We start from the raw sequence: 26,004 nt of genomic DNA, 5'->3' as shown, positions 1-26,004 counted from the left end.
CAATATTTGCATATCAAATCTGGGCCAATAAAAATCTTCAAGGGTTTTGATTGGAGTTAGAATAAAATGATCAAGGAAAATTGACATTTCACTATGTCCAATTTGTGAACGTTTGAATGAATTCTTTTCTATAAATCTTGTACAATCTATCTCAGTAAGTTTGTATTTTTCTGTAAAACACCATACACAATATTTGTTAGATTTCTTCCCAAGTGTTGTATGTCTTTCTTCCACTGTACCATATTAAATTCTTTTTCTGAATTGTTGCTGGTATATAGAATTCAAGGAGTATTTGTTTTATCCTAACAATATGTTCTACAACTTTGCTCCATTAGTTATTGATTTATATTTTATCTCTAGATTCTTTCTTATTATCTTCATGAAGACTTGTGTGATCTGCATATAATGACAGTTTCATTCATCCTTTTCAATAGTATTATCTTTTTATATTGCTTTATTGAACTTGAAAATATCTCTAAAAAGGGAGTTAAGAAAGGGTAAAGGAGGATGAATTTGATCAAAGTACCTTCTATTCAAGTATGCAAAAATCACAATGAAACTCCTTACTTTGTACAATGACTATATGCTATTGAAGTATCTGAAGGATAATTTTGAAGCAGAAAATTATAACGATGGGCACACTTTATTTCATTCTCAGTCTTTTGAGCAAGTTTTCAATAAGATCTTGTACGTTTTGTCAACACTTCCAACTTAATTGTGGAAAGTTCTCTTCCATTTTTGGTTTGACGAATTTTGTAGAATCAGGAATGTCTATTAAATTCATTAATGACAGTAATAGCATATTCATGTAGGCCCATTGGAGTAGTGAAGTAAATGACATTGCATTTCTGGAAAAAGATCTCACTTGACAGTGATACTGTGACACACTAGATTCTTTTTAAGGACTGAAGGACTTTTCTCTCAACTGTGCACACTTTCAACTGACAGCTATTGATCACCAAACTTTTCTATTATTAGCTCTTGATTGAAAGGCAATACTTAACCCGATGTTCTGTTCTCTATGCATTTCAGACACATAAATAAATATCAGGAAAATGTTATATGTACATATAAATTATAATTATGGAATCATAACATTATAGTTATGATTATATCATAAGTATATAATTTATGTGATTACATAGTTAATTATAATTATACAATTAAATTATATTACATGTAAATATATGATGAATAAAGATCAGAAAAATAAAGATCGAGAAAATTATAAATATTTATAATGTTATATTATGTATAATTATATGTATAATATATTAATCATATTACAATTACATTATATATTATTAGTTATATTATTATTCTAATATACAATATAATAGCATAATATAGTATGTATTAATTTGTAATATGTAATAATATAAAATAATGTATAATATGTAGTATAATATGTAATAAAATATAATATACTATATGTAATATATAATTTATATGTATATATAGTATATAATTATTATGTTACATAATATGTAATATAATAATGTAAGTATATATAACAATATATCATATAATAATATAATAAGGTAATATATAATAATGTATAATATTAATTTGTAATGTTAAAAAGTAACAATATAATATATATGTAATGTAATAGAATATATAATAAAATATGATGTATTAATATTCAATATTAATATGCTATATAATGTCATATATGTACTTTATAATAATATTAAATGTATTAATAATAATGTATGATAACATACATATATACCATAATTATAATTAAATATATTAAAATATAATTATATGCATTTAATATATAAGATTATATTTCATGAGAATATACACATGAATTAATGATTTTTACATATAAAATGAATATAAAATTAATAAAACTACAATCATATTAGTTACATATGCATTTAGCATCTTCTGTAGTATCTATTTGTACTTGTCTTTCTATTGAATTGATACTTATCATTATGCAATCTTTATTTCAAGCAATGTTACTTACCTTCATTTTTACTTTATAATTGATAATAAACCTATAAAAGCTTCTTTAAAAATTAGTAATTCTGTAACGAGGCACCTGAAGCTCCTTGAAAAAGAGCAACAAGCTAAACCCCAATCCAATAGATGGAAACAAATAATTAAAATTAAATTGTAATTAAATGAATTAGAGTTCCCCCCCAAAAAAAAACCCAGAAAGAATCAACAAAACAAAGAGTTGGTTCTTCAAAAAATTTAACAAAATCGACAGACCCTTAGTAAATCTTATCAGAAAAAGAAGAGAACACACCCATATAAACAAACTCAGAGATGAGAATGGAAACATCACCAGAGAAACAACCAAGGTTCGGAACATTATAAGGAAGAGAAGTTTGAGAATCTGGAAGAAATGGACAAATATTTGGCAAAGATTGACATGCTGAAACTAAACCAAGATGATTTAAACCAACTTAACAGATCCATATCAAGCATCGAAATAGAAATAGCAATAAGAGCACTCCCCCCCCCCCAAGAAAAGCCCAAGACCGGATGGATTTACAGCTGAATTTTACAAGGCCTTCAAAGCAGAACTCACACCAATACTCCTCCAACTCTTCATTGAAATTGAAAGTTCCCAACCAAACTCTTTCTATGAAGCCATCATAACCCTCATCCCAAAACCAGGCAGGGACTCATCAAAGAAAGAGAACTATAGACCCATTTCTCTGATGAATATCAATGCAAAACTTCTCAACAAAATTTTGGCCAATCGACTTCAACAACTCATTAAAAAATCATACACACGATCAAACAGGATTCATTTCAGGGATGCAAAGTTGGTTCACTATAGGCAAATCAATCAATATAATTCATCACATCAACAAGAGCAAGGATAAGAACCACCTGATTGTCTCAATAGATACAGAAAAAGCATTTGATAAGACCCAACACAGCATTATGATGAAAGCTTTGGAAAAACTAGGAATCCATGGAACATTCCTCAGTATAATAAACACTGTGTATGACAAACCTACAGCTAGCATTCTGCTTAATGGTAAAAAGACCCAGAAACAGAACAAATCAAAGAAAGGTTGGACAAATGGAATGGCATGAAATTGCAGAGCTTCTGCATGGCAAAGGATATAGCTAACAAGATCCATGGAAAGCCCACTGATTAGGAGAAGATCTTCACTAGCCATACAAATAGACAAGGGTCTCATATTAAAATATACTTAGAACTAAAAAAATTAAATCCCCCAAAACAAATCCTCAAACAAACAACTGCCCTATTAATAAGTGGGCTAAAGACTTAAGGAGAGATTTCTCTGAAGAGGAAATAAGAATGGTCAATATATACATGAATAAATGCTCAACTTCTCTAGCCATAAAAGAAATGCAAATCAAAACAGCTTTGAGATTTTACTTCATCCTGGTTAGAATGACTATAATCAAGAAATCTGTAACAACAGATACTGGAGGGGATGTGGACAAAAAGGGAACCCTACAGCATTGTTGGTGGGAGTGTAAACTTGTTCAACCACTTTGGAAAGCAGTATGGAGGATCCTCAAGAGACTACACATAGAACTCCCTTATGACCCATGGTTTCCCTTATTTGCAATAACTAGTATAAGTCTAGGACAAGCAGAAAAGGTAAAAGCTATGTACATATGACCATAAAGATGATGCTATGCGAAATGAACTACAAGATAGAGACACGAGGTTTTATCTTTGTTGCTGATCTTTTTAATGTCTTTATATTGAACTGTGTGATTTTTTTTGTTTCTTTTGTATGGTCTTCCCCCATGGTATAATCTCTGTTTTCATTGTATTTGTTTCAGTTGCCCTGCATCTTGTATACACATTTTTCTAATTTGGGGAGGGGAAGGGAAATAACAAAATGCTGAAATAAGGATACAGGTTGACCCATTGTAACAATGAGATGTACAAGACACTATGTTGAAAACGAAATCTTCGGAAGGGGAGGGGTAGGGGGAAGTTGTGGAGGTGGGGAGGGAAGGGATGGTAGGGGAAAAACAAAGGAGCTGGTAACAATGTTCGATAGGAAATGTACTTATTACCTTACTCATGTAACTTTAACCCCTTTGTACAGTATCTTCACAATAACAAATATATTAAAAATTAGTAATTAACCTCTCTTCCAGTAGTATATATTTGCATTTGTCTTTTTTTCCTTTCCTTTCCTTTTTTGGTTGGTCGTGGGCTTGAACTCTGGGCCTGGGCACTGTCCCTCAGCTCTTCAGCTCAAGGCTAGCGCTCTACCACTTGAGCTACAACGCCACTTCCAGTTTTCTGGTGATTTATTGGGGATAAGTGTCTCATGGACTTTCCTGCCTGGGCTGGCTTTGAAGTGCGATCCTCAGATCTCAGCCTCCTGAGTTGCTAGGATTACAAGCATGTGCCATGGGCACGGGCACCCAGCTCATTTTCTTTTCCTTTTTCTTTTTTTTTTTGTTTGCAGTTTTCCTTTGCAGACTTTTATCACTTGATACTTACTCTCTGTATCACAACTTGATTTTAAAGATCTTGCAGCTTTCTGTATATTTCTTGCATTTTTTGGTTCTCTTTTCCCCTAATTCATTATTTTAAAAATAATTATCTTAAAATAGTCTATTTTATCTCCCTTGTTAGTTTTTATTTTAGGGTTTTTTTTTCAGTTTTTAGGTTCCCCCCCCACACACACTATTAATACATTACTAAATCATACTGCAGTCTCCTTAGTTTATTTATTAGTTCCTTGGAAAAACAAGGATCTTTAATGCCTTATCTACTTCTTGCCTGTATGCTGTTGCTTTCCCATATTCTATGTACAGGTAAAATTTCAAAAGACAGGAGTGTTACTGTTGTTTTTAGTAGTCAATGTTCTTTTGTCCTACACAAGCATTTCCCATTTCCCATGTCTCTATTATTTGCTGCTTCACAATTCTTTCATCTGAGATCTATTTTTCTAGATTGTTTTCCCCTAAAGATACCATAAATTTAGAAGTAAACACATACTTCAAAAATTATAGGCTGAATTTTAGGCTCATACCTCCGAACTTTCACATGGAATTATACTTATTCAGATCCCAAACATCTTGGCACTCTCAACTTTCAAACTGTTCTCTCAGTTCATTGAGTTAGCCACAAGCCAAGAACTCTTACTTCCTACCCATCCTCTACCTCTCTACGGATCATGACAACAGCAGAGGCCTTCTTTGGTGCCATAGCTACTGAAGAATCTCTCATGCACATTCTCTTTCTCTTCCTTTTTCTCCATCTGTCTGTCTATCTTGCTATATATGAAACGTAGATCTAGGTGATAATGGATATAGATAATATAGAGCAGACAATGCTAGAAATATATACATTTTTGTGGCACTGGAATTGAAACTCAGGGTCTTGTGCCTTGAGACCATCTACCACTCAAGCCACACCCCAATAGACACTGAAGTCTTACTTTCCTCAGTTCTGTCCAATAACATCAAATAGTATTCTCCTTTATCCTAAGGTTTGGTCATTTGTTTGCTTAACTTGAACAGGGTTCTTGCTGTATAGTCCAGACTGGCCATAAACTTGCAATTCTTTTGCTTCCTCCTCCTGGTTATATTATAGGAATATACCACTATACATGGCAATTGGTTTTTAATGCAGTGTATTTTATTCAGTTTTATTATCATGGCTGAATAGTTCCAATTATATCCAGGAACAAAATTCTCCTTCCTTACTTTAATGTATTTTTAACTTGACTTCTAAGGAATTTTCTGCTTTTCTTTTTTAATGCTTGTTCCTCTTTATTGGTTTGCTATTTTCTAGACATTTTCGCACTCATTATTTTCATGGCTTTTGAGTTTTACAAATGAAATATAGTGCGGTTTCTTTTTACTAGATTTTAAGTGCCATAAAAGTTGGAATGCTTTTCACCATTGATTTCCTAGGTACCAACAGAATATACTGAATTATTGATATTTCTTGACTGGCTAAGTGAATGAATTGGCAAATATATGGTCATGTGTAACCTTTAGGGAGGAAGTAGAGCATTTCTGGCATGTCCAGCTGTAAAAGCTCAAATGCTCTGACTTAGCAAAGAAGACTCTAGGTTCTTGCTCTGGTCTTATCTATATTTCCATGTGTGTGTATGGATTTATACATGGGGTATATGATTGATCCTGATTATTCATATTTTGTGGGTTCACTATTCACTAACATTTACTTACACTCTCCAAATGTCAATTCCTGTGCATGGTGCTTTCACTGGTTTTACATACATGCACCTAGAAGGATGTGAGAAATATGCTGGAGAGGCATGATCCAAAACTGAAATCAAACAAAAAATGCTTTGTCTTCCACTAGAAGATACGTCTCCTTTTGCTTTTCCTGCTGCATATTTTGCATCTTTGCATGTTTTTGTTGTCCGTCACACTATTTAGTATATCCCTTATTAGTACTGACTAAAATGTTGTCCAGGGTTCCTAACTGCCAGAGGTCTTTAAAGAAAAAGATACATGCATTAGACAAGTTTCATTCAGGCAGTTGTTACAGTGCCATGGCATTCAATTCAGTGATAATGAGTTAACAATGTGAACTAAATCAGTGTCATTAAATAGAAAGATACATAAAATACTATTATGTATTGACTAGCTAATAAAAAATGCAATTAAAGACTTAGAGGAGTCTAACCCTGTGTTTCCCTTAGGAGCAAAGATTCACTGTTTGCTAGTTCAGTGTTGGCAGTGAATAAAATGTGATAGCTGAGGACAATGAGAATAAGCACTGAATGTTGTGATCGCACAGGTGGCACTAGCTTCTCTCTCAGCAGATCCATCTGCTGAGAATGTATGTGTGTGGATGAATGGAGATAGATGCATTTAAGTCATGTTAATGGTAAGCAGATGCTTCATCTAGATTGCTGGTAATAGGGCATGTCTCTAATTTACCCTCAAGGGTAAAAGAAACCTCCTACATTGTTTTCTTTATTTTTTATCTTAATATATATTTTTATTGTAAAAGTACTGTACAGAGGGGTTATAGTTACATGAGCAAGGCAATGAGTACATTTCCTATCGAGCATTGTTACACCTCTTTTATTTTCCCCTACCATCCCTTTCCTCCTCACCTGCTCAACTTCTCTATCTCCCCCCCCCCAAGCTGTAAAGTTCGTTTTCAACATAGTGTCTTATACATCTCATTGTTACAATGGGTCAACCTGTATCCTTATTTCAGCATTTTATTGTTTTCCTTTCCCTCCCCAAATTAGAAAAATGTATATGCAATATGCAGGTCACCAGAATCAAATACAGTGACACAGGGGTTATACCATGGGGGAAGAACATACAAGAAAAAAAATCACATAGTACATTGTAAGTATATTAAAAAGATCAGCAACAAAGATAAAAAACATCTTGTGTCCCTATCTTGGGGTTCATTTCATTTAGCATCAGATTATATGGTCATATCTACATAGCTTTTGACCTTTTCTGCTTGTCCTAGACCTATACTAGTTATTGCAAATAAGGGAAACCATGGGACCTATGTTTGAGTCTCACTTGCTTTTTTTTTTTTTCCAAGTCTTTCCATTTCCTAACAAATGGGGCGATGTCATTCTTTCTGATGGAAGCATAGAATTCCATTGTGTGTGTATACATATACATATATATACATATACATATATACATACATATACATATATATACACATATATATGTATATACCACATTTTCTTGATCCATTCATCTACTGAGGGGCATCAGGGTTGGTTCCATATCTTAGCTATGGTAAATAATGCTGCAATAAACATAGCTGTGCTGGTAGCTTTAGTATGGCCTTGTGTGTGATTGTTTGGGTAAATGCCTAAAAGTGGGATTGCTGGGTATAGGGGCGCTCTATATGTTTTCCATGGGTATTCTACACCAGAAGTTAAGAATGCTGAGCCCTTACTAAAAATTTCCCATGTGCTTCAAACATCCTCTCCAGATAATTTTTACAAAGGCTCTCGAATCCAGTAAACTTTGGTTAAGATATAGTTATTACTATCTCTTACCAAGGCCTTGCCTAATAATTTTGCTGATCCATAGTTTCCTGATCTGTAAAATGAGCACAGTGATGGATTCTATGTTATACTGTTGTTGTGAGATCTAAGTGAAGTTCACAGGAAAAGATCATGAACATGGACTTATTAAAAATGTGCAACATTAGTGGACAGTTATTACTGCAATAACATTTAATGGAAATTTAGATTTCACTTCCCCCAAGAGTGATAAAACTTACAGTTCTAAAGACATGGGTGACAACTCAAGAAAAATATCCCTATATTTTCCCCTATGGATCCTCACTCTACTTCATTTTCCCGCCTCTTCTAGCATTTCCTTCAGATACCTGAGGACTTGAGTTCTAATGTAACAGGTGTAAGTCTTGGCATGGGTCTTGGTTTCGATATACTTTCATGAGCAAAGAAAAAGTAGGCATAGGGACTAAGAGAGAGGAAGAATACTGGGCTACCATGCTCAGTCTCTCTTCTCTCTGTCCCCTTCCTGCATCTACATGGATCTTGGGACTGATTTTAGAGTGACTGTCTGACAGTTTCTTTAGGAAAAGTACCCTGAGGGGAGTGAATCTAGACTATAGATTTTATCTTCATTATAATTTTGCTACGTTGGAATGGAGGGCTCTTCAAAATTGTCCAGACAGGGTGAGGTGGTTAATTTCAAATGTTAACTCAACTTGAGCTATAACCAACATTAGGTAACACATTGGTGTGGGGATATTTTTTGGATGTGATTACCATTGTATTCATCGATTAAATAAAGCAGATTTCTCTCCTTGATGTGAGGCTTCCTTCAATCTAATGAAAGCCTGAGTAGGAAACAGACTGAAGGAGCTTCTGTTGCCTTCTTGCTTTCAAGATGAGATAAAGTTTTCTCTGTCTTTGGACTTGAACTGAAAAATAGGTTCTCCAGGATCTTTAGTGTGCTGAATGCAGGTGTTTTTTGTTTTTTCTGTATCAAGGTCCAGCACCAGGGCTTGAGCTCATTACCTCAGGCTCTCACTCAGTTCTGTTGCCCACAGCTGGTTTTCCAGCACTTATGACATGTGTATTATCCAGTATTTTGCCAGTTAATGGGTGGGTAGACTTTTCTGTGAAGGCTGGCTTCAAACCACCATCCTCTAGGTCTCATCTCAGCCTCCTGAGTAGCTAGGATTACAGATGTGAGCCACTTCTCAACCTTCATAACTACAAGGCAGTTCCTTCCAAGTTTCTCTCTCTCTCTCTCTCTCTCCATATCCGTCTTTCTCCATATGAATATCGATATAAGCATACGTATGTACATGTATGTATACACACAAAACATCATATTGTGTTTATTTCTATGGAAAATCAAGACACAGAGACTGGAAACTGCCTGACACAATTCACGGGACAGCCTATGGTGTTGATGGGCTAATGGGGACCAGATGGCTTTCTGATTACAGTCCTTCAGAAAGTGAAACTGTAACAGAACTTGGCTTAGGGCTTAATTCTCTCAACTATTGGCCTAGGACTCCTTCTACTCCATTAGCATTCATATAGATGACATGTTTTCTCTGTTACCACAGAATTTACAGACTAACAGTGTAAAATGGGATAAAATTCTTATGGGACATATGACATACCTCAAATTCTGTCATCTAACTGCTAAGCCTTTAGTCCCTGTTCAGTTATTTGTAAGTTGCATGGCTTTGGGAATGTTATTTAACCTTTTGAGCCTAGATTTCCTCTTCTGTAAAGTGTGTAAATAATTATATGCTTCCCAAAATGATATTGTTAGTATTATCTGGGTTTAGTGTAATGTCTGACATACAGTAACATTAAAGGGAAGCATTATTAGTGACACTTGTTAAAGCACTTAAGGAAGATTTTATTCAGCATTAGTGTAATAGCTGATAGGGAAAGACTACAAGAGGGAATTGGCAATAGAAGAGGAGGATAGAGAGTACAGCTCTGCATATAACAAAGAAAAGCAGGAAGTCATAGCCAAGATGCATGGCAAGTGAGAATGAGTGGATGGGAAATTATCAAGAAGAAACATCAGTATGTAAGAGAAACCATAGCCAAATTGATGCTTGCTGAAGACAGATCAAGTCACTGGATCTCAGGTGGGGGCTCAGGAGAGAAGGGGAACATCATCAGATATTGAGGGTAAATAATTCTGGCTAACCAAATTCAGCAGGATTCTTGCTAAAATGAACGAATGTAAAGATGACATGGAAATTCAAAAAGTCAGGTTTAATTGGCAAGCAAATTCAGAGAACTCTCCCTAAAGTGTGGTCAAAGCGAGACTATGTCAAATGTTATTTAAAAAATGTGAGGACTGGTGGCTCAGACCTGTAATCCTAGCTACTCAAGAGGATGAGATCTGAGGATCCCAGTTCAAAACCAACCATGCAGGAAAGTCCATGCAAGTCTTATCCCTAATTAACTACCAAAAAATCAGAAGTGGTACCATGGCTCAAATGGTAGAGCTCTAGTCTTGAGCAAAAGTGATCAGGGCCAGAGCTCAACACCACAACTGATTAAAAAAAAAAAAAGATTAGTAAAAGAAAGTCTCCAAATACAATGAGAATCTTCTTTAGATTATTCACCCAGTTTCTCATTATTTGTTTATTTAGAATTCCAAGCCAAATTGATAAGAAAAGAAAGCAGTAGAGTATGTTATGTACATACTCACCAAGTCAACTATGCCAATATTATTCCAGCCTTGCATTATAGGGAGAAAAGAGATGAACGTGGGGATGAGCCAGCAGCCTCCCAGCATTAATGCGATGCGCAGAGGGGTCATCTTGTTCCTGTAAACCAGAGGTTGGCAGCAGATGGCATAATACCTGGAGAGGCAATAGAGTTGGTGGGCCATGAGCAAGCAAAAATGGCAGGAAAAGGGAAAGGAGAATGATTAAGGAACAAGAGATGGAGTGACAAAGAGGGATGGATAGGTAGGAGAAGGGAGAAAATATTGAGAACAGAATAATTAGAAGGAAAAGCAAGGAATAAAAATAAGAAAAAGAGAATCATGGGGAAGAGAATAGCATGTGATACAGGATGCAAAAGAAAAAGAGAAGGAAGGGAGAAAACAAGAGAGGAAGGAAAAATTATTATACAATATCTTGTGCTAACTCATGGCCAATTAAGCTTCTGTTGCTCTGAACCTAAGCATTAGACCACATCTAGAGAGCACTGGCTGGAGTTGCCTTCTCATTCTTCCTCATCTACCAGTGTTTGATGGAGTGCAGGGTTTCTCTGTCTCACATACATTTAATGCAACCTTCGTGCCTGGGACTTCTACTGAGCCCTCTGTGCCATGCTCTCAGGCGCCCTTAGTTTCTCTAATTGAAACCCAAGATTACCCCAGCTTGATCCTACACACTTCCTTTGAGTCACCTTCAGGTGCTGAGTTGGTATTCTATGTTTATGTTCCTCAAATTGTGGTCCAGGGATTCTCCCTCCCTCCTTCCCCACATGTCTCAGTATCAACTGAGGAAGCCTTAAAAAATGAAGGTATTTTACCAGGTGCCTGTGGATCACACCTATAGTCCCAGCTACTCAGGAGACTGAGATCTGAGTTCAAAGCCAGTCCAGGCAGGAAAGTCAGTGAGACTCTTATCTTCAACTCATTACCAAAAAGCCAGAAGTGGAGTTGTAGCTCAAGTGACAGAATGCCAGCCTTGTACAAAAAAAGACCAACACACACATACACACACAAACACACACACATACACACAAATACAGATTTCCAGGAATTTCTGAATCACAGCTTGTTGGGAATCAACCTGAAATTGCATTTTACAGTGAGGAATCAATATCCTCATTGAGTAAACAGGTCTAGTTTCTCCTTTAGGGGGGATTGTTACTTCCTGCCCTCCTAGATTTGGGTGGAGCTAAGTGATTGGTTCAGGTCCATGAGTCATGAGCAGAATTCACAGGCATTACTTCTGGCCAGATCATTTGGTTTCTCTGAAGCTAAGAATGTAACATTTCAAAAGCACTCTTCTCTATCATTCCCTACCTTCCCTTTCACCATCATTTCCTACCTTAGCTGTCCTACCAGACTCTGTTCTCCCCCATGGGCTAATCACACTTTGTGAGGTCATGCTCTACCTATAGTAGTAGTATTCTACCTTTAAGCTGGGAGTGACCTACCCTGCCTAGACTCTTAACTCCCAGACTCCATCGTTAGTGATATCCCTTTCTTTACATAACATGGTGTGGAATTTGACATGCAAACCGCTACAGTAGGCCTATTAGCTATTTCTCTTTGGAAGAGTAAAAAAGCTCCAAAGAAAATGGTACAAAAAAAAGGACAGGTTGGAGGCTAAGTCTATTCTTTAAGATGATTACACTATTTAATAATAAGCCACCTCCTTAATACCCCTAATTTTCTGCAGTTCGCATTGTTAATTTTTTCCACCTCTTCTTTTCTTAATTCAAAACCTATCTAATATAACAATGGCTGTATTCTTTGAGGTGGTAGCGGTGGGATGGGTGCAGAGGGAGGGTGGAGCAGGGAGAGCCCAGAGTTGCAGCATGAAAAGTAGGCACATCAGCAATTGAGTCTGTTTGAAGCACCTGGGGACAACTGACCACACCTGTGGGATGTCCTGACCTAGGCTGGAGTTGTGGAAAAGCAGACCAAAGGACAAGAAAAGAGCTGGTTCTGGCGTTAATTTCCCCCATAATTAAAATGGCATGGTCATAAAATGTAACTAGAGATAACTCAGAAGTAACCAGCATTCACTGAATGGCTAATATTTCTAATTGGTGATAATAATCATCTATGTTAATTATTAACATAGAACTAGTGATAACTTTGTGATTTTCTTTGGTTTTACCCTTCTCCTTGCTTTCTTCCAGGGGACAAGGTTTAATATTACTATTATTATTGTTGTTGTTGTTATTATTTCACATCTTTCTTCCTTGTCTTTGGAAAAGCCGGATGAGCTTCCCAAATTCTAGCAGGAATAAGTCCTCATAGGACTGAGAATTAGCTCCTGCTCCTGGGACTTTGGAATAGTTATGTGTGAGCTGTTTCAAACCTGCATTCTTTCACTCTTCTTTCAGTTAACTTAAGCACTTCTTACTTTTCCAACAAATTCCATGTTTAAGTAAGTGTTATGAGTTGAATTATGTTCTCCTGGTCCCCAAAGATGTATTGAAGTCCTACCCTTCAGAACCTGGGAGTGTAACCTTATTTGGAAGCAGAGTTTGTAGTCTTGAAATGATTGCTAGAGCAAGCCTAAATTCAATCTGTTTGGTATCATTTAAAAAGCCTGAATAGTGATGGCCACATGAAGATAGAGGATTACCGTGATGTATCCATAAAGACTGCCATCAGGAGCTAGAGAGAAGTCAGGGAGAAGCCTTCCTTTACAGTTTGCAGCGCGGAAATGGCATTAATGACATCTAATTTAAGACTTCTGGTTTCTCAAACTGTGAGGCAGGACACTGTTGCTCTAAATCATCCAGCCCTGCTTTGTGACTCGAATACAGTTGTCTACAAGCTCTCTGTTGCTTGCTGCCAAAATATCCTGCCTCACACAAAGAAATAAGAATGGGTTTGAGTGCCAGCTACGTCCTTCCTGGACCCAGCATGCTGCCTTATCTTTGCTGTATAATTTATAAGCTTTTGAAGTTTGGAATCAGGTGAGAAGAGTAGATTTCCGGAAGGGTATTAGAATTTCTGATACCAAAGAAAACCAAAAAGTTCAAAAAAAAAGAAAGGACATGACCAAATTAAATATCTTGCAGGGGTATGTTGGAGAACAGAGGATGTCTTACTTAAGGCTGTGGGGAATTCTCCCCGGGTTTGGGGTCAGAAGATTGCTCAAAGGTCCTGAATAAACTGCAGAGAGAAGAGTTCGGTGTTGCGTCTTCCTTGGTGGTCGAGGCGGTAGCGACAGATATGTATGTATTTAGATGGTTATACTGGGAAGACAACAGAAGTAGTAGCAGAGGATTTTTTGAAGATGAGGTTATCCTGATTATCAAAACCTTTTTTTTAATAAGCTTTTTTTATTGTGAAAATACTGTACAGAGGGGTTACAGTTACATGAGCAAGGTAATGAGTACATATCACAACCTTTTATGAAAGCTTTTTCCTCTCAAAATCTAGGTTGGCCAAGGCAATCACCTGATTCCCAAGGATTAAGGAACATCTAGTGGACAATCAGATCTCCCCTAAAACAGGGACAAATTTTCTGAGCTTCAATTTGCATTGCTTTAGGGTACAAGGAGTTTGCTAATTTATTATGTATCTTGTATACACAATCATTTCTTGAGTAGGGAACACCCGAAAGAAAGTTGTCTGGACTGCCCCGTCTTTAGGGAGCTAAGGTAAATGAAGTGATGGCCCCTTACAGAAAGTTCTTTGTGCATGATCTGGTGTAGTCTGGCAAGGATGGCATTTTTTTTAGTGGTACTGGGATTTTGAACTTAGGGCCTGAGGCTTGCTAAATAAGCACTATACCATGTATACTCCATCACTTACTGTTTGTGTCTGCTAGGGCTTGATCTCAGGGTCTCGCCGTTTTGCCTGGCTTTTGGACTCAAAGGTGACACTTCACCATTTGAGCCACAGCTCCAGTTCTAGCTTCTTTCTGGTTAATTGGAGTCTCACAGATTTGTCAGCCCAGGGTAGCTTCAAACAATGATCCTCAGGTCTCAACCTCCTGAGTAGCTAGAGGAATAGACATGAGCCACTGGTGCAGATCAGAACATTCTGCCACTTGAACCATACCTCCAGGCCTCAAATTCTTTATATCACTCTTTAAAACTTGCCAGTAAGATGGGAATTTTACAAGACGTTATGTCAAAAAATGAACTTTACAACTTGGCGGGGAGTGGAGGAGGGAAATGGGAAGGGATGGTAAGGGGAAACAAAGGAGGAGGCAACAATGCTTGATAAGAAATGTACTCATTACCTTGCTCATGTAATTGTAACTCCTCTGTATTTTTCACAATGAAAAAAACTTATTAATAGAAAAAAATGTAAAAAATTATTTAAACTTGAATTAGGCTGGCCAAATTAAGTACTAGGTTAGAATACATATAAAAGCATGCAAGTTTGTCTAGATATACATTTTTGTTTCTCTGATTTTCTTTAGTCTTTTGCTTTGCCTTTCAACAAACATAAAATGATTAGGTGTCACGGAGTAAAAAAGTAAAACTCTTATTTAGAACTCAAATTACAGCATCCACTTAAGTATTCAAGATTCTTATTAAGGTTTTAGGGTTGCAACAGCAGCCCTAAATAAGTCATCTGCATTCTTCCAATCCTTGCTTTCAAGCAAAGTATCTAGTCAAGCAATCATCCTGAAGGCTGCATTCAAAGTCTAAATTAAGTAAGTGGCAATAAACATCTGAATTAAATTATTAACACAAACAATTTCTAGTATTAACTGACAAATTATTCCTTAAAATATTTATTGTACATCACCTTTCCTATAAAATAAAATTTAAAAATTACTTATTTATAGAACAAGACTAGAAGAAGTCTGAAAACTTGACTTTAGTGTGTGTGTGTGTGTGTGTGTGCGTGCGTGCGTGCACATGGTAGTATTAGGGCTTGAATTATGAGCCTTGTGCTCTCACTTGACTTCGTAGCTCATGGGTGGTGCTCTACCACTTGAGACACACTTCCTCTTCCAGCTTTTTGTTGATTAGAGATAAGAATCTCTTAGCTTTGCCTGCCCCAGCTGGCTCCAAACTGCAATTCTCAGATGTCAGCCTCCAGACTGGGTCAGGTTATAGGCATGAGTCATCAGCATCTTATTCTGCTTGGTTTTGGTTCCTACATTTGGATTTTATTTAACAACAACAAAAAAAGTAGTCTTATCATGAGATACCCTTGTAATACACTAACATACACCACCACTAGGCAGGAACTGCTAGTCAATTTTTCAAGTTTTGGGAAGGCAGCCAAAATATACAGGCTGAGTTAATTATAAAAGCTACCACTGACTTTCTTACCAAAGGCTCTCTCTATAGTATCTCATTAAATCTTCATACTACTTTTGAAAGAGGAACTATAAGTGTATCCATGTCATAGATGAGGAAATGGGAAGACAGAAGAGTCAAAAATTTGGTCAAGAGCCACAGGTGGTGGGAGCCAAGATGGCATTGAACCCAGATAGTCTAGTCTGAACCAGGACATTACCCCACTGCTATCGCTCTGCTGCTTTTAAATACCCAAGAGATTTACTTGAGTTCCTTAAGAAGCCATTCTAGAAACAACCAAAACATCAGAATATTGACTCATAAGACCTGAAGGCTGCTCAGAATCATGAAATACCCAAATCTTCAATAAAATTGAATATGTATCTTAGCCTACTTGAATTTTTAGGGGCTGAGAATTCACTGGGTACTATCACAGAATACTCTAAACTTAAGGCTATCCTGAAATTAATAAAATTCCCTCTGAAATGGATTTTCTGTAATTTCCAGTTTTGCATTTTGGCTTAAAAAATTATCTCTAACTTATTTCCCGCATGATTGTCTTACAACCATTTGAAAAGCACTTTTATATTCCTTTAAAGTCAGAATTTCTACAAGTGAAAAGTATTTCCATTTGCTTTTGACCAGTGGTGCTTTTCTCTCAGGGGATTTCTGGTGATGCCTGAAGACAATTTCCTATTGTCACAACTGTGAAGAAGGGGTGACTGGTATCCAATGGGTAGAGGTCAATGCTGCTGTTAAATATCCTGCAATGCACAAATGGGGATACCCTTTCCACCCCACCCCCAGCAAATAATTATCTACTACAAAGCCATCAAAGTCATTATTGCTGAGATGGAAAACCCATGTATTTGATGAGGCTATTTTCACGGAGAGTAGAGGCTCCATATCCCTGATATGTTCTATAGTGTGTTCTCTCTTACGGCTGGGGTACTGCAGGAGAGCACAGCATTCTGGCATTTCTATGCAGATCAGATAAAATTCTGCATGTCTTTCACCATCCCTGTTATAGCTTAGTATGACCCAGAGGGCTCCCCAAATTACAAGACATCTGTGCCCTCTCAAGGAGCATTTTAAGACAGGAAGTGGGAGCAGTCTACTCCCACCTGCTCCATGACAGAAAAGATGCTTACATTCCTTACCAGTGAATCTCCAGTGCTAACAAGATACAAAAGAGCTCTAAGTCCAGCTAGGATTCCATTCAAACACATCACTAAGTTGTGGAGATGTGAAAGATCCTTTTCTATAAAAGGGACAGGAAAAGACTTTCAGAATAAGGTCAAGTTGTATTTTAGAGACTGGGTGATGAGGATGGTGGGAAGGAAATCCTAACAGATGCTACAGACAGCTCAGAGACCTGAAAGAGAAATTATACATATAAAAAGCATAACCATAAAGGATGGCACTGCCCCATTCATAAGGAAGTGGAAAAAATTATGTTAAGTGAAGCAAGCCAGACCCAAAGAAACATAGGCTACATGGTTTCCCTCACTTGTAATAACTAGGATATATCTAGGATATTCTTACGAGCTATGTACATATGACTATATAAAATGATGCTTATCGAAATGAACTCTAAGAAATGGAAACAAGAGGGTTTTTTCTTTTGTGTGTGTGTACTGTTTGCAGTTCTTTCTTCTTTCCTCTCTCTCTCTCTGTCCCTCTTTCTTTCTTTCTTTCTCTTCCTTTGATATATCCTTTGTTATCACTGTTTTTGATTTCTGTATCCTTTGTCTTGTATATAAGTTTATCTGATTTGGGGAAGCGAATGGTAATCATAGAAATGGGACAAAGTATGAACCAATGTAACAGTGACACTCACTAGACATCATGTTGGAAATGAACTTTACAACTTTGGGGGAGGAAAGTTGGGGGGACAACAGAAGAAAATGAGGGGGTAACACTCATGACCTTACTTATCTAGCTGTAACCCCTCCATACATCACTTTTACAATAAAAAATACATAGTTATGTATCCAAATATCTATATAAACATAAAAGACAAGAGATGAACTGGATTGTTTAGAGGTATCTGTAAGGAAGAAAAAGGAAATAAGTCCGAACAGGCTGGCTTGGGTAGGTTTCTGAGCTGTGGTTCCTAAATTCATCATGCATCAGAATCACAGGACTTGGAGTGTGAATCACGTGTGACTAGCCAACATGAGGCCCTGAGTTCAATCCCTGGTACACACACTCTCTCTCTCTCTCTTTCTCTTTCTCTCTCTCTCTCTCTCTCTCTCTCTCTCTCTCACACACACACACACACAGAATCATTTGAAGGATTTGTTGAGACACAGATTGCTGGTAGGTCTGGAACAGGGCCCAACAATTTGGCCTTTTGAATTCACTGCCAGATGATGCTTTAGCTGGTGGGTTAGGGACTACATTTTCAGGACGGCCGTCTTAGATTTAGAATGCTGGGTTTGAAGAGGTTCCTGGTTGGTGGAAATGGACGAACTTCACTGTTACTCCACAGGCAGGAGGGGTGCTGTCAGCAGGTAAAACAATTACCTCTCATGTTAGGAAGAGACTGGTCTACAAGTCTGTTCCCTTGCCTTCCAAGGGACATTTTCAATTCTTTTTAACAACAACAAAATCCTTTTACAAAGTAGTTAAATGAATGTTCACATGACAAGTGAGCTTCCAGATGGCCAGGATTAAGTAAGAGGTAGCAAGGGTATTTACAAAGTAATTTCTTATGCAAAACATTTCAAAGTATGGCTTGTAAAGCTCCATTAAACCTCCTTTGGTAGATCAGCTGCCAGCTTCTCCAACTATAGCCATGTGCAAAGGTGTGATCTAATTGCTGTTAAACGTCTCTGGGGACACAATTTACTTTGACAACCCTTCCAAGACAGCTGAGTATTTTAAGTTCCATGCTAATCTCTTCCCCACTCCTCCTGCAATTAAGGAAAATTCTTCCTCCTCACTCCCTTACTCCATCTCCCTCCCTAGCTCCCCACCCCTCCACCCCCTGCCAGGAATCTCCAACTTTCAGAATTTCCAGCTATCTCAACAGTCTACTTAATGTCTTCACAACTGAGTACCCTTTACCTTACCCACTCATTAGCTCGGTGGTCTTTAGTCTCTTAATTAGCCTCTCCAAGATATCTTTTCATCATCTTGAAGCTGGGAATAACTTTGCCTACCTTACTAATTCACTGTGAGAACTGACAATATGGAGAAGACAAAGACATTCTCTCTTTCACACACAGACACTTATACACATATACATACAGTATATACATATTTGCTTCATAAATATTATTCTAAGTACATTCAAATGCATTCTGGAAATTAAGGACTCTAAGTTAACACAATATTATTGACAAATAATATTCAATGGACAAATAATATTCAAATAATATTCACATGGTGGCTCATGTCTGTGATCTTAGCTACTCAGGAAGCTGGATCTGAAGATTACAGTTTAGCAGAAAAGTCCATGAGACTCTTATCTCCAATTAAACACCAAAAAGCCAAAGGTGGGCCTGTGATTCAAGTAGTAAAAAAAAAAAAAGAAACAAAAAGCTCAAGGACAGTACCCAAGTGGAGTTTTGTGCCTCAGTACTGGCACAAAAACAAAACAAAACCAAAGCCCAAACCAAATAATAGTCAAGTCATTTGGTTCAACAGCTCTGTCAGAACTTCACAGAAACAACAGCAACAAACAGAATGTATTTCTCCCTAAAGGTGAATGCTGAGTGCTAGAATTTATTGTGTCTATGATCTAATAGTAGTATGTGCTGCTTAAGTTGCTCAGTTTTGGGATCAATTTTGCATATCAGTGAGTAATCACAACCAAAGACAAAGATATCAGATACAATCTGGAGTTGTGAGGTGCATTAGCTGGGTAACAAATCCTCCTTCAGCCATTCTTTGTGGAAGACCTTGGGATAAAGAGACTTGTCTTTCTGCTCTTAGTAATTGGTTTAGCCCTTCGAGTTCCCTTTGAGGAAATACAGATGAGAGAAAAGCAGCTGTAGGTTTAAGAAAGAGCTAAAGGTCTCTTCCATGTGTCCCCAGCTTTGATAAACTGCCAGTGTCATGGAAGATCAGTGAGGGAGCCCCAGCAGGCACATTTGCCAGAAGCCAGGGACAGGGAGGAGGTCCAGAAAGATAGTCATGAGCAGAGGCAGAACCTGTGGAGTTCCAGGAAGGAAATCAACAGGAGTGAGGAGACAGGGAGAGACTCCTATTGGTTAGAGATCAGGAAGAATCAGACTTGTACTCTGCAGGAATCATAATCCCATATTCAATCTGCAGGGTTACTGCTGCCTCTGCTTTTCTCTGCTAATATTCTTCTGAATCTGCATGATGAGAAAACTTGCCAGAAGGGAATTGTCAGTTATTTAGTAAGGTGTGTTCCCGAACTATAAAAAATATATCATCTGACAAAAAAATGCTATGTGAAAACACCTTGGCAGAAGCTGACTGGACATACACAGAAGATGCCAATGGATTTTGTTGTAGCCTGAATGGACTTCTAATTTCCCAGCAGACATGAAACAAAGGCTCACACAGTTTAATCTACTTATTCACATCCATACAACTGGAATATGGTACAATTTGGTCTTCAACTACAATTGCCAAAATCCCTGCCCTGGTAGGGCTGACAAATGGGGCAGGGAAGATAACATCAATCTTATCCAGGAAGAGCAGGTAGAATATTCAGTGACAGGAAAACTTTTTGATCTGTGGATATAGGAAAAGAACATATATATTCAAAAGTGAATCTTGCCTATCAGGTAATAACTCAGAAGCTACTGCAGGAATTCAGAAAAGAGGCATAAAGAGGAAGATGATGAACTTGAAAGATATTTATGGAGATATAACTGCCATTTGGCATCTAGCTGATCAGAATAGACAAGTAAACGATGGTCTCGAAAATTGCATTTGAATGACTAAAAGATGACTAACACAGGCGCCTTTGATGTACAAAGTGAAAGAGGGTATTAATTATGATGGAAGTTTCTACTTTGAGTATATTATGCTTGAAGAAGCAGAAAGAACTGTAAGGCAAGATCTTTAACAGGAAGTCAGAGATAAGACTTTGGACCCCAGGAAAAAGCAAAGGAGAGATCCAAGATAGAGGTGACTGTGAGCCACAAGCTGGATGAGCTCTCAGAGGGAATGAGGGATCCAAGCAGCCTCTAGGAATTTGCATTTAGAAATCTGTTGAGGAACTGCACATGTCGTTCAATGGTAGAATCTTGTCTAACATTCACAAGGCTCTGCGTTCCATCCCTAGTATCATGAAAAAACATGACAAAACAAAACTTTTCTGGAAAAGAATAAAAAGAAACACAACAAGGCAATATTATTGGCTAACAAATTGCTATAGTATGCCATGCACTGGTCTATGAACTTTGCAGATGCTCACTTTCCAATTCCCAAGGGGAACCTTCCCTTGGGAATTTTACAGATTAGATGAAATCTAGAAAGTTTAATTAACCTTCCCAAGATAGAGATCATATCATTAATGACTGGTCAATCTGAGATTAAGTTTAGGCACTGTACCACTCCAGGCCTTATTCTGAACCACTGGCTTTACTAAATATTCCAAGAGGAGACACTACTACTAAAATTACATCAGACAAATACCAGATACATTTTAGACCACTCTGTGCTTGGGAAAACATACAGAGAGTAGTTCCTATTTCCCCTGTGAGAACACAGGGATGGATGAAATGTGCTGATTCTCAGACCTCATCTTCTAGTCGAGACAAACAAATCATCGAGATAAGCTTCTGTGCTTATGTTCAATGTGTTATGAGAGTTTAAAGGAATAAAAAATAGATACAGTCATTGCAGAAGGTACTATATATTTTACTTGAGGCTGTGTCATGGTGGTGCTCACCAGAGAAAAGAATAGGATTGTGTGTGTGTGTGTGTGTGTGTGTGTGTTTACTGGGGCTTGAACTCAGAGCCTTGTCCCTTATCTTTATCACTCAAGGCTAGAACTCTACTACTTGAGCCAAAGCTTTACTTCCAGCATATGTGTGTGTGTGTGTGTGTGTGTGTGTGTGTGTCTGTGTCTGTGTATGCATCTGTGTGTCCTTGTGTGTCTCTGTGTGTTTAATTGTAGATAAGAGTCTCATGGACTTTCCTGCCCAGGTTGTCTTTGAATTGTGATCCTCAGCTTTCAGGACCTTGAGTAGCTAGGATTACAGGTGTGAACCACCAGTGTCCAGCTAGGAAAGGGATTTGAGGCACAGAAGGCCACACAGAGCGATAAAGAAGAAAATGTGGCATATATACACAATGGTTTTTTACATCCATTCTAAAGAATGATATTGTAAAGAAACTGCTAAGTGAAGTCAGTCATCAGTCCTAGAGAGATAAGGGACCCATGTTTTCCCATATATGTGGAAGCTAGATTTAGCATAAAAACTCACAAGTAAATATGTTGGGTTGTATGAAAGTACATACAAATGTATTAATTGAAATATAGTAGATTCAAGGGAGAGCTCAAATAATTTAATTCCTTAGGCAAACTCGTTTGTATCATTCCAAGGCAAACTCAAAGTTCAGCAAAATAAAACACCAGGAAGTGAATAGGTACTCAAAAAAGGTGTGGTGGGGTCAAGAGGACAGGGGTGGATGAAGAGAAGAGAGAGAGAATGCAACCAAGAATCGAATGGGAAGGGGGAGGGTAGGGGAAGGATGGGAGATAAGGTTAAAGAGGGTGACATTGATCAAGATATATTCATATTTTCTTGATCCATTCATCTACTGAGGGGCATCTGGGTTGGTTCCATATCTTAGCTATGGTAAATAAGGCTGCAATAAACATAGTTGTGCTGGTAGCTTTAGTGTGGTCTTGTTTGTAAACATTTGGGTAAATGCCCAAAAGTGGGATTGCTGGGTCATAGGGGAGTTCTATGTGAAGTCTTTTGAGGAACCTCCATAGGCTTTCCAAAGTGGTTGAACAAGTTTACATTCCCACCAACAATGAAGTAAGGTTCCTTTCTATCCACATCCCCTCCAGCATCTGTTGTGGTTTCCCTTATTTGTAATATCTAGTATATGTATGAGTCAAGCGGAAAAGGTCAGATAATGTGATGTCAGGAAAATGAACCGTTAGATGTGTATTTAATGTTTTTTTCTTTCATGCATGTGTTTCTAACGCATTTATAAGATTATCCCTTGGTGCCTTGTAGGTCCCTCCCCCACAGTATAACCCCTGCTTTCACTATATTTGATGTCAGTATAACTTGTGGAGGAGATGGGGAAAAACAGGTGTTTAAGGATACAGGTGGACCTGTTGCAACAATGAGAAGTACAAGTTGTCATGTCCAAAACGAGCTTTACAACGTTGGTGGGGGGGAAAGGGGGGGAAGGAGAAGGATTGGGATTGGGGGGGAGGGGGGAGGCTGGGAAGGGATGTGAAGGGTAAACAAAGGAGGAGGCTGCAATGCTTGGTAAGAAATGTACGCATTATCCTGCCCATGTAATTGTAACTCCTCTGTACAGTATGTTCACAAATAAAATTAAATTAAATTAAAAAAAGATATATTCATAAACTGCTTTTTTTAATGGCAACTCCTCTGTAAACCTACTTAAAGATAATAATACAAAATAAATGTGTTTAAAATGTATTCATGCAGGAAGAGGTAACAAATCATTCACGGTGGGAGCTGTAGTAGGAAAAACAGACTGAGGAGAGGCTGGGACAAACACAAACACCAAGTTGAGCATTGAGCCCTTAGTCAATAAAGTGCTACCACAAACCTCTGGGCTTCTCACTTGCCATTTTCTGGGACTGCCATTCTCCCTCTCCCTCTTTCTCCCCTTTCTCCCATGTAGCTTACATCATCTATAGGTTTATCAGCTGTACCTTCAACATCACTTCCTTGGGAGTCTTTCCTGCTATGGAGTAGACACACCCCAACAGCCTGTTGGGTTCTTCCTTATTCTATTTCAGTGACCAGCAATTTTACTGTAATTCTCTATTTCCTATTTCAGCATTCTCCACTAGATTAAAAGTGTCTGCGATTTCGAGCTTTCACTAGACATCACTTCATTTCTAGTCATTTCTAGCAATTAGTAAGCACTCCGTAAATATTTCATGTCATGAATATAAGAACAACAGTTCTTATTCTCTGGCCTGAAATTCAACTCAACAAATACGAGTTTTAGGTATAAACCATGAACCTCCTGGCAAAACATCTGTGAGAAGAAGAAACTTTTAATATGCTTTCCTTGTGGAAATTCATTCAGTTCTACGGGGAGCACAAAAGTGGTTCGGTGACAAGAGTTCCCATTGACTGACACCGGATTTACACATTACAAAACTGAGCTGCACTCCTGGGAGGCCAATAGGAAATGCAGACACACTTAGCTCCAGCACATGATTAAATATGCAACCTTCAAGTCAGAGTTGTATGTTTTACAAGTACGCCTGTTTAAAAGAAAATCTGTCACTAGAGAACTATTGGAGGACTTTGTAGATTAAAATATGCTGTTTCTGGACTTTGCAAAAGATAACAATTCTGTTTGATAAATCAAAGGGAAAATCTTTTATGCTTACAGATGATGCTATCCTCAATGAAATGAAATAGATTTTGAAGACAATTGCGTTTGATGCCAAATATAGGAAAATGAACTGCATGTACAAAAGAAGGGGAATAGAAAGGTTAACACTGGTAAGTATGGCATATGAAGCCAATGGAAGAACATATGAACAGGTGACCTGATTCAGGGAAGACCCTGGGATGACTTAGTATGTCTTGTGGAGAGTCTGAAAAGATGCCTCTAGGCTCATCAGCCAGGAAAAGTTGCTCTCTGCTCTTTGCTCTCATCTCTGATTCCAGTTGTAACTGCCAAGCGTCTATGCCATAAGTTTTTGGTGACACTGGCAATCATGAGTTAGAAACTAGAATGTGTGGTTCCCACACCACTGTAATTGGCTGGAAGAGTGGTGTGGGGCACATATGACTTAAGCAAAGCAACCCAAAGTTCTTCTGTGAGAAATAACATTTACGTTCCCACCACCCCATGGATTCCCCTTATGGATTTCCCTTATATGTTTAAAAATGGCCCCAGAGACAAGTACTGGTGGTCACACCTGTAATCCTAGCTACCCAGAAAGCTAATGTCTGAGGTCAGAGGCTTAAGGACAGTTCCACAAGACTCTTATCTTCAATTACCTACTAAACCGCCAAAAGTGGAGCTATGGCAAACTAGCTTTGAGCAAAATGCCGAGGGACAGTACCCAAGTGGGGAATTCAAGCCACAGGACTGCAGTGTGCACATGACCACACACACACACCCCACAGACACCCCCCCCCACAGACACATATATATACACACACCCCACAGACACATACATACACACACCCCATAGACAAATATATGCACACACCAGGCTCCTGCCGACAGTGGATATTTTTTCTTTTCTGGTGGGAAGGATCTTGAGAAAGGATCCAAGAAAATATCAGAGCTAAGAGACAGAGCAAGAAGTTTGATGACAGGAATAGATAAAGAGAATAGATAGAGATGAATATATAAAGAGATGAAGGCAGAGAGAGAAGGCAAGATGGAAATAAGGTGGATAAGAAAATTAGAGAAGGGGACAAGAAGACACTGTTCAAGTCTTTGTGGGGAGCCATGTCAGAAGCCATCTTTCTTTAAGTGAACCAGCCAATTTTGTGATTTGATGCCAGAAGATAACATAACAAAAGATCATCAATAAGTTGAGAAGAACACTACATGCAGGCAAATCATTTGCATTCATACATGGAAATTCTTCTTGAAAGCATATTTGAAATATTCCTGCCAGGTGCCTGTGGCTCATACCTGTAATCTTGGCTATTCAGGAAGCTAAAATCTGAGAATCATGGTTCAAAACCAGCCCAGGCCCTTCCCCTCCAAAAATCCACGACACTTTAATCTTCATGTAATCATTGAAAAGCCAGAAGTAAAGTTGCTTCAAGTGGTAGAGTGCCAGCCTTGAGTAAAAAAGCTAACACACAGCTGAGGGAGAGGATCACAAGGGCTCAACAACTATGTGCAGATGATCATATGAAATGATGCTTGTTGAAATGAACTCCAAGAAGTGGAAATAAGA

General features: G+C 37.8%; 1 protein-coding gene across 1 annotated transcript in view; it reads right to left on the bottom strand.

Moving 5' to 3' along the window:
- Positions 1-26,004, bottom strand: part of Htr4 (5-hydroxytryptamine (serotonin) receptor 4, G protein-coupled) — a 223,922-nt gene that overhangs the window by 31,469 nt on the left and 166,449 nt on the right. Inside the window, exon 12 of the mRNA XM_013025489.1 lies at positions 10,657-10,810. Coding sequence (XP_012880943.1) covers positions 10,657-10,810 — 154 coding nt within the window. The remainder of the gene's footprint in view (positions 1-10,656; positions 10,811-26,004) is intronic.

The sequence above is a fragment of the Dipodomys ordii genome, unplaced genomic scaffold (assembly GCF_000151885.1).
Source record: "Dipodomys ordii isolate 6190 unplaced genomic scaffold, Dord_2.0 Scaffold85, whole genome shotgun sequence".
Taxonomy (NCBI): Eukaryota; Metazoa; Chordata; class Mammalia; order Rodentia; family Heteromyidae; genus Dipodomys; species Dipodomys ordii.
The sequence above is the reverse complement of the archived record's forward strand: the minus strand, read 5'-3'. Positions and strand labels throughout refer to the sequence as shown.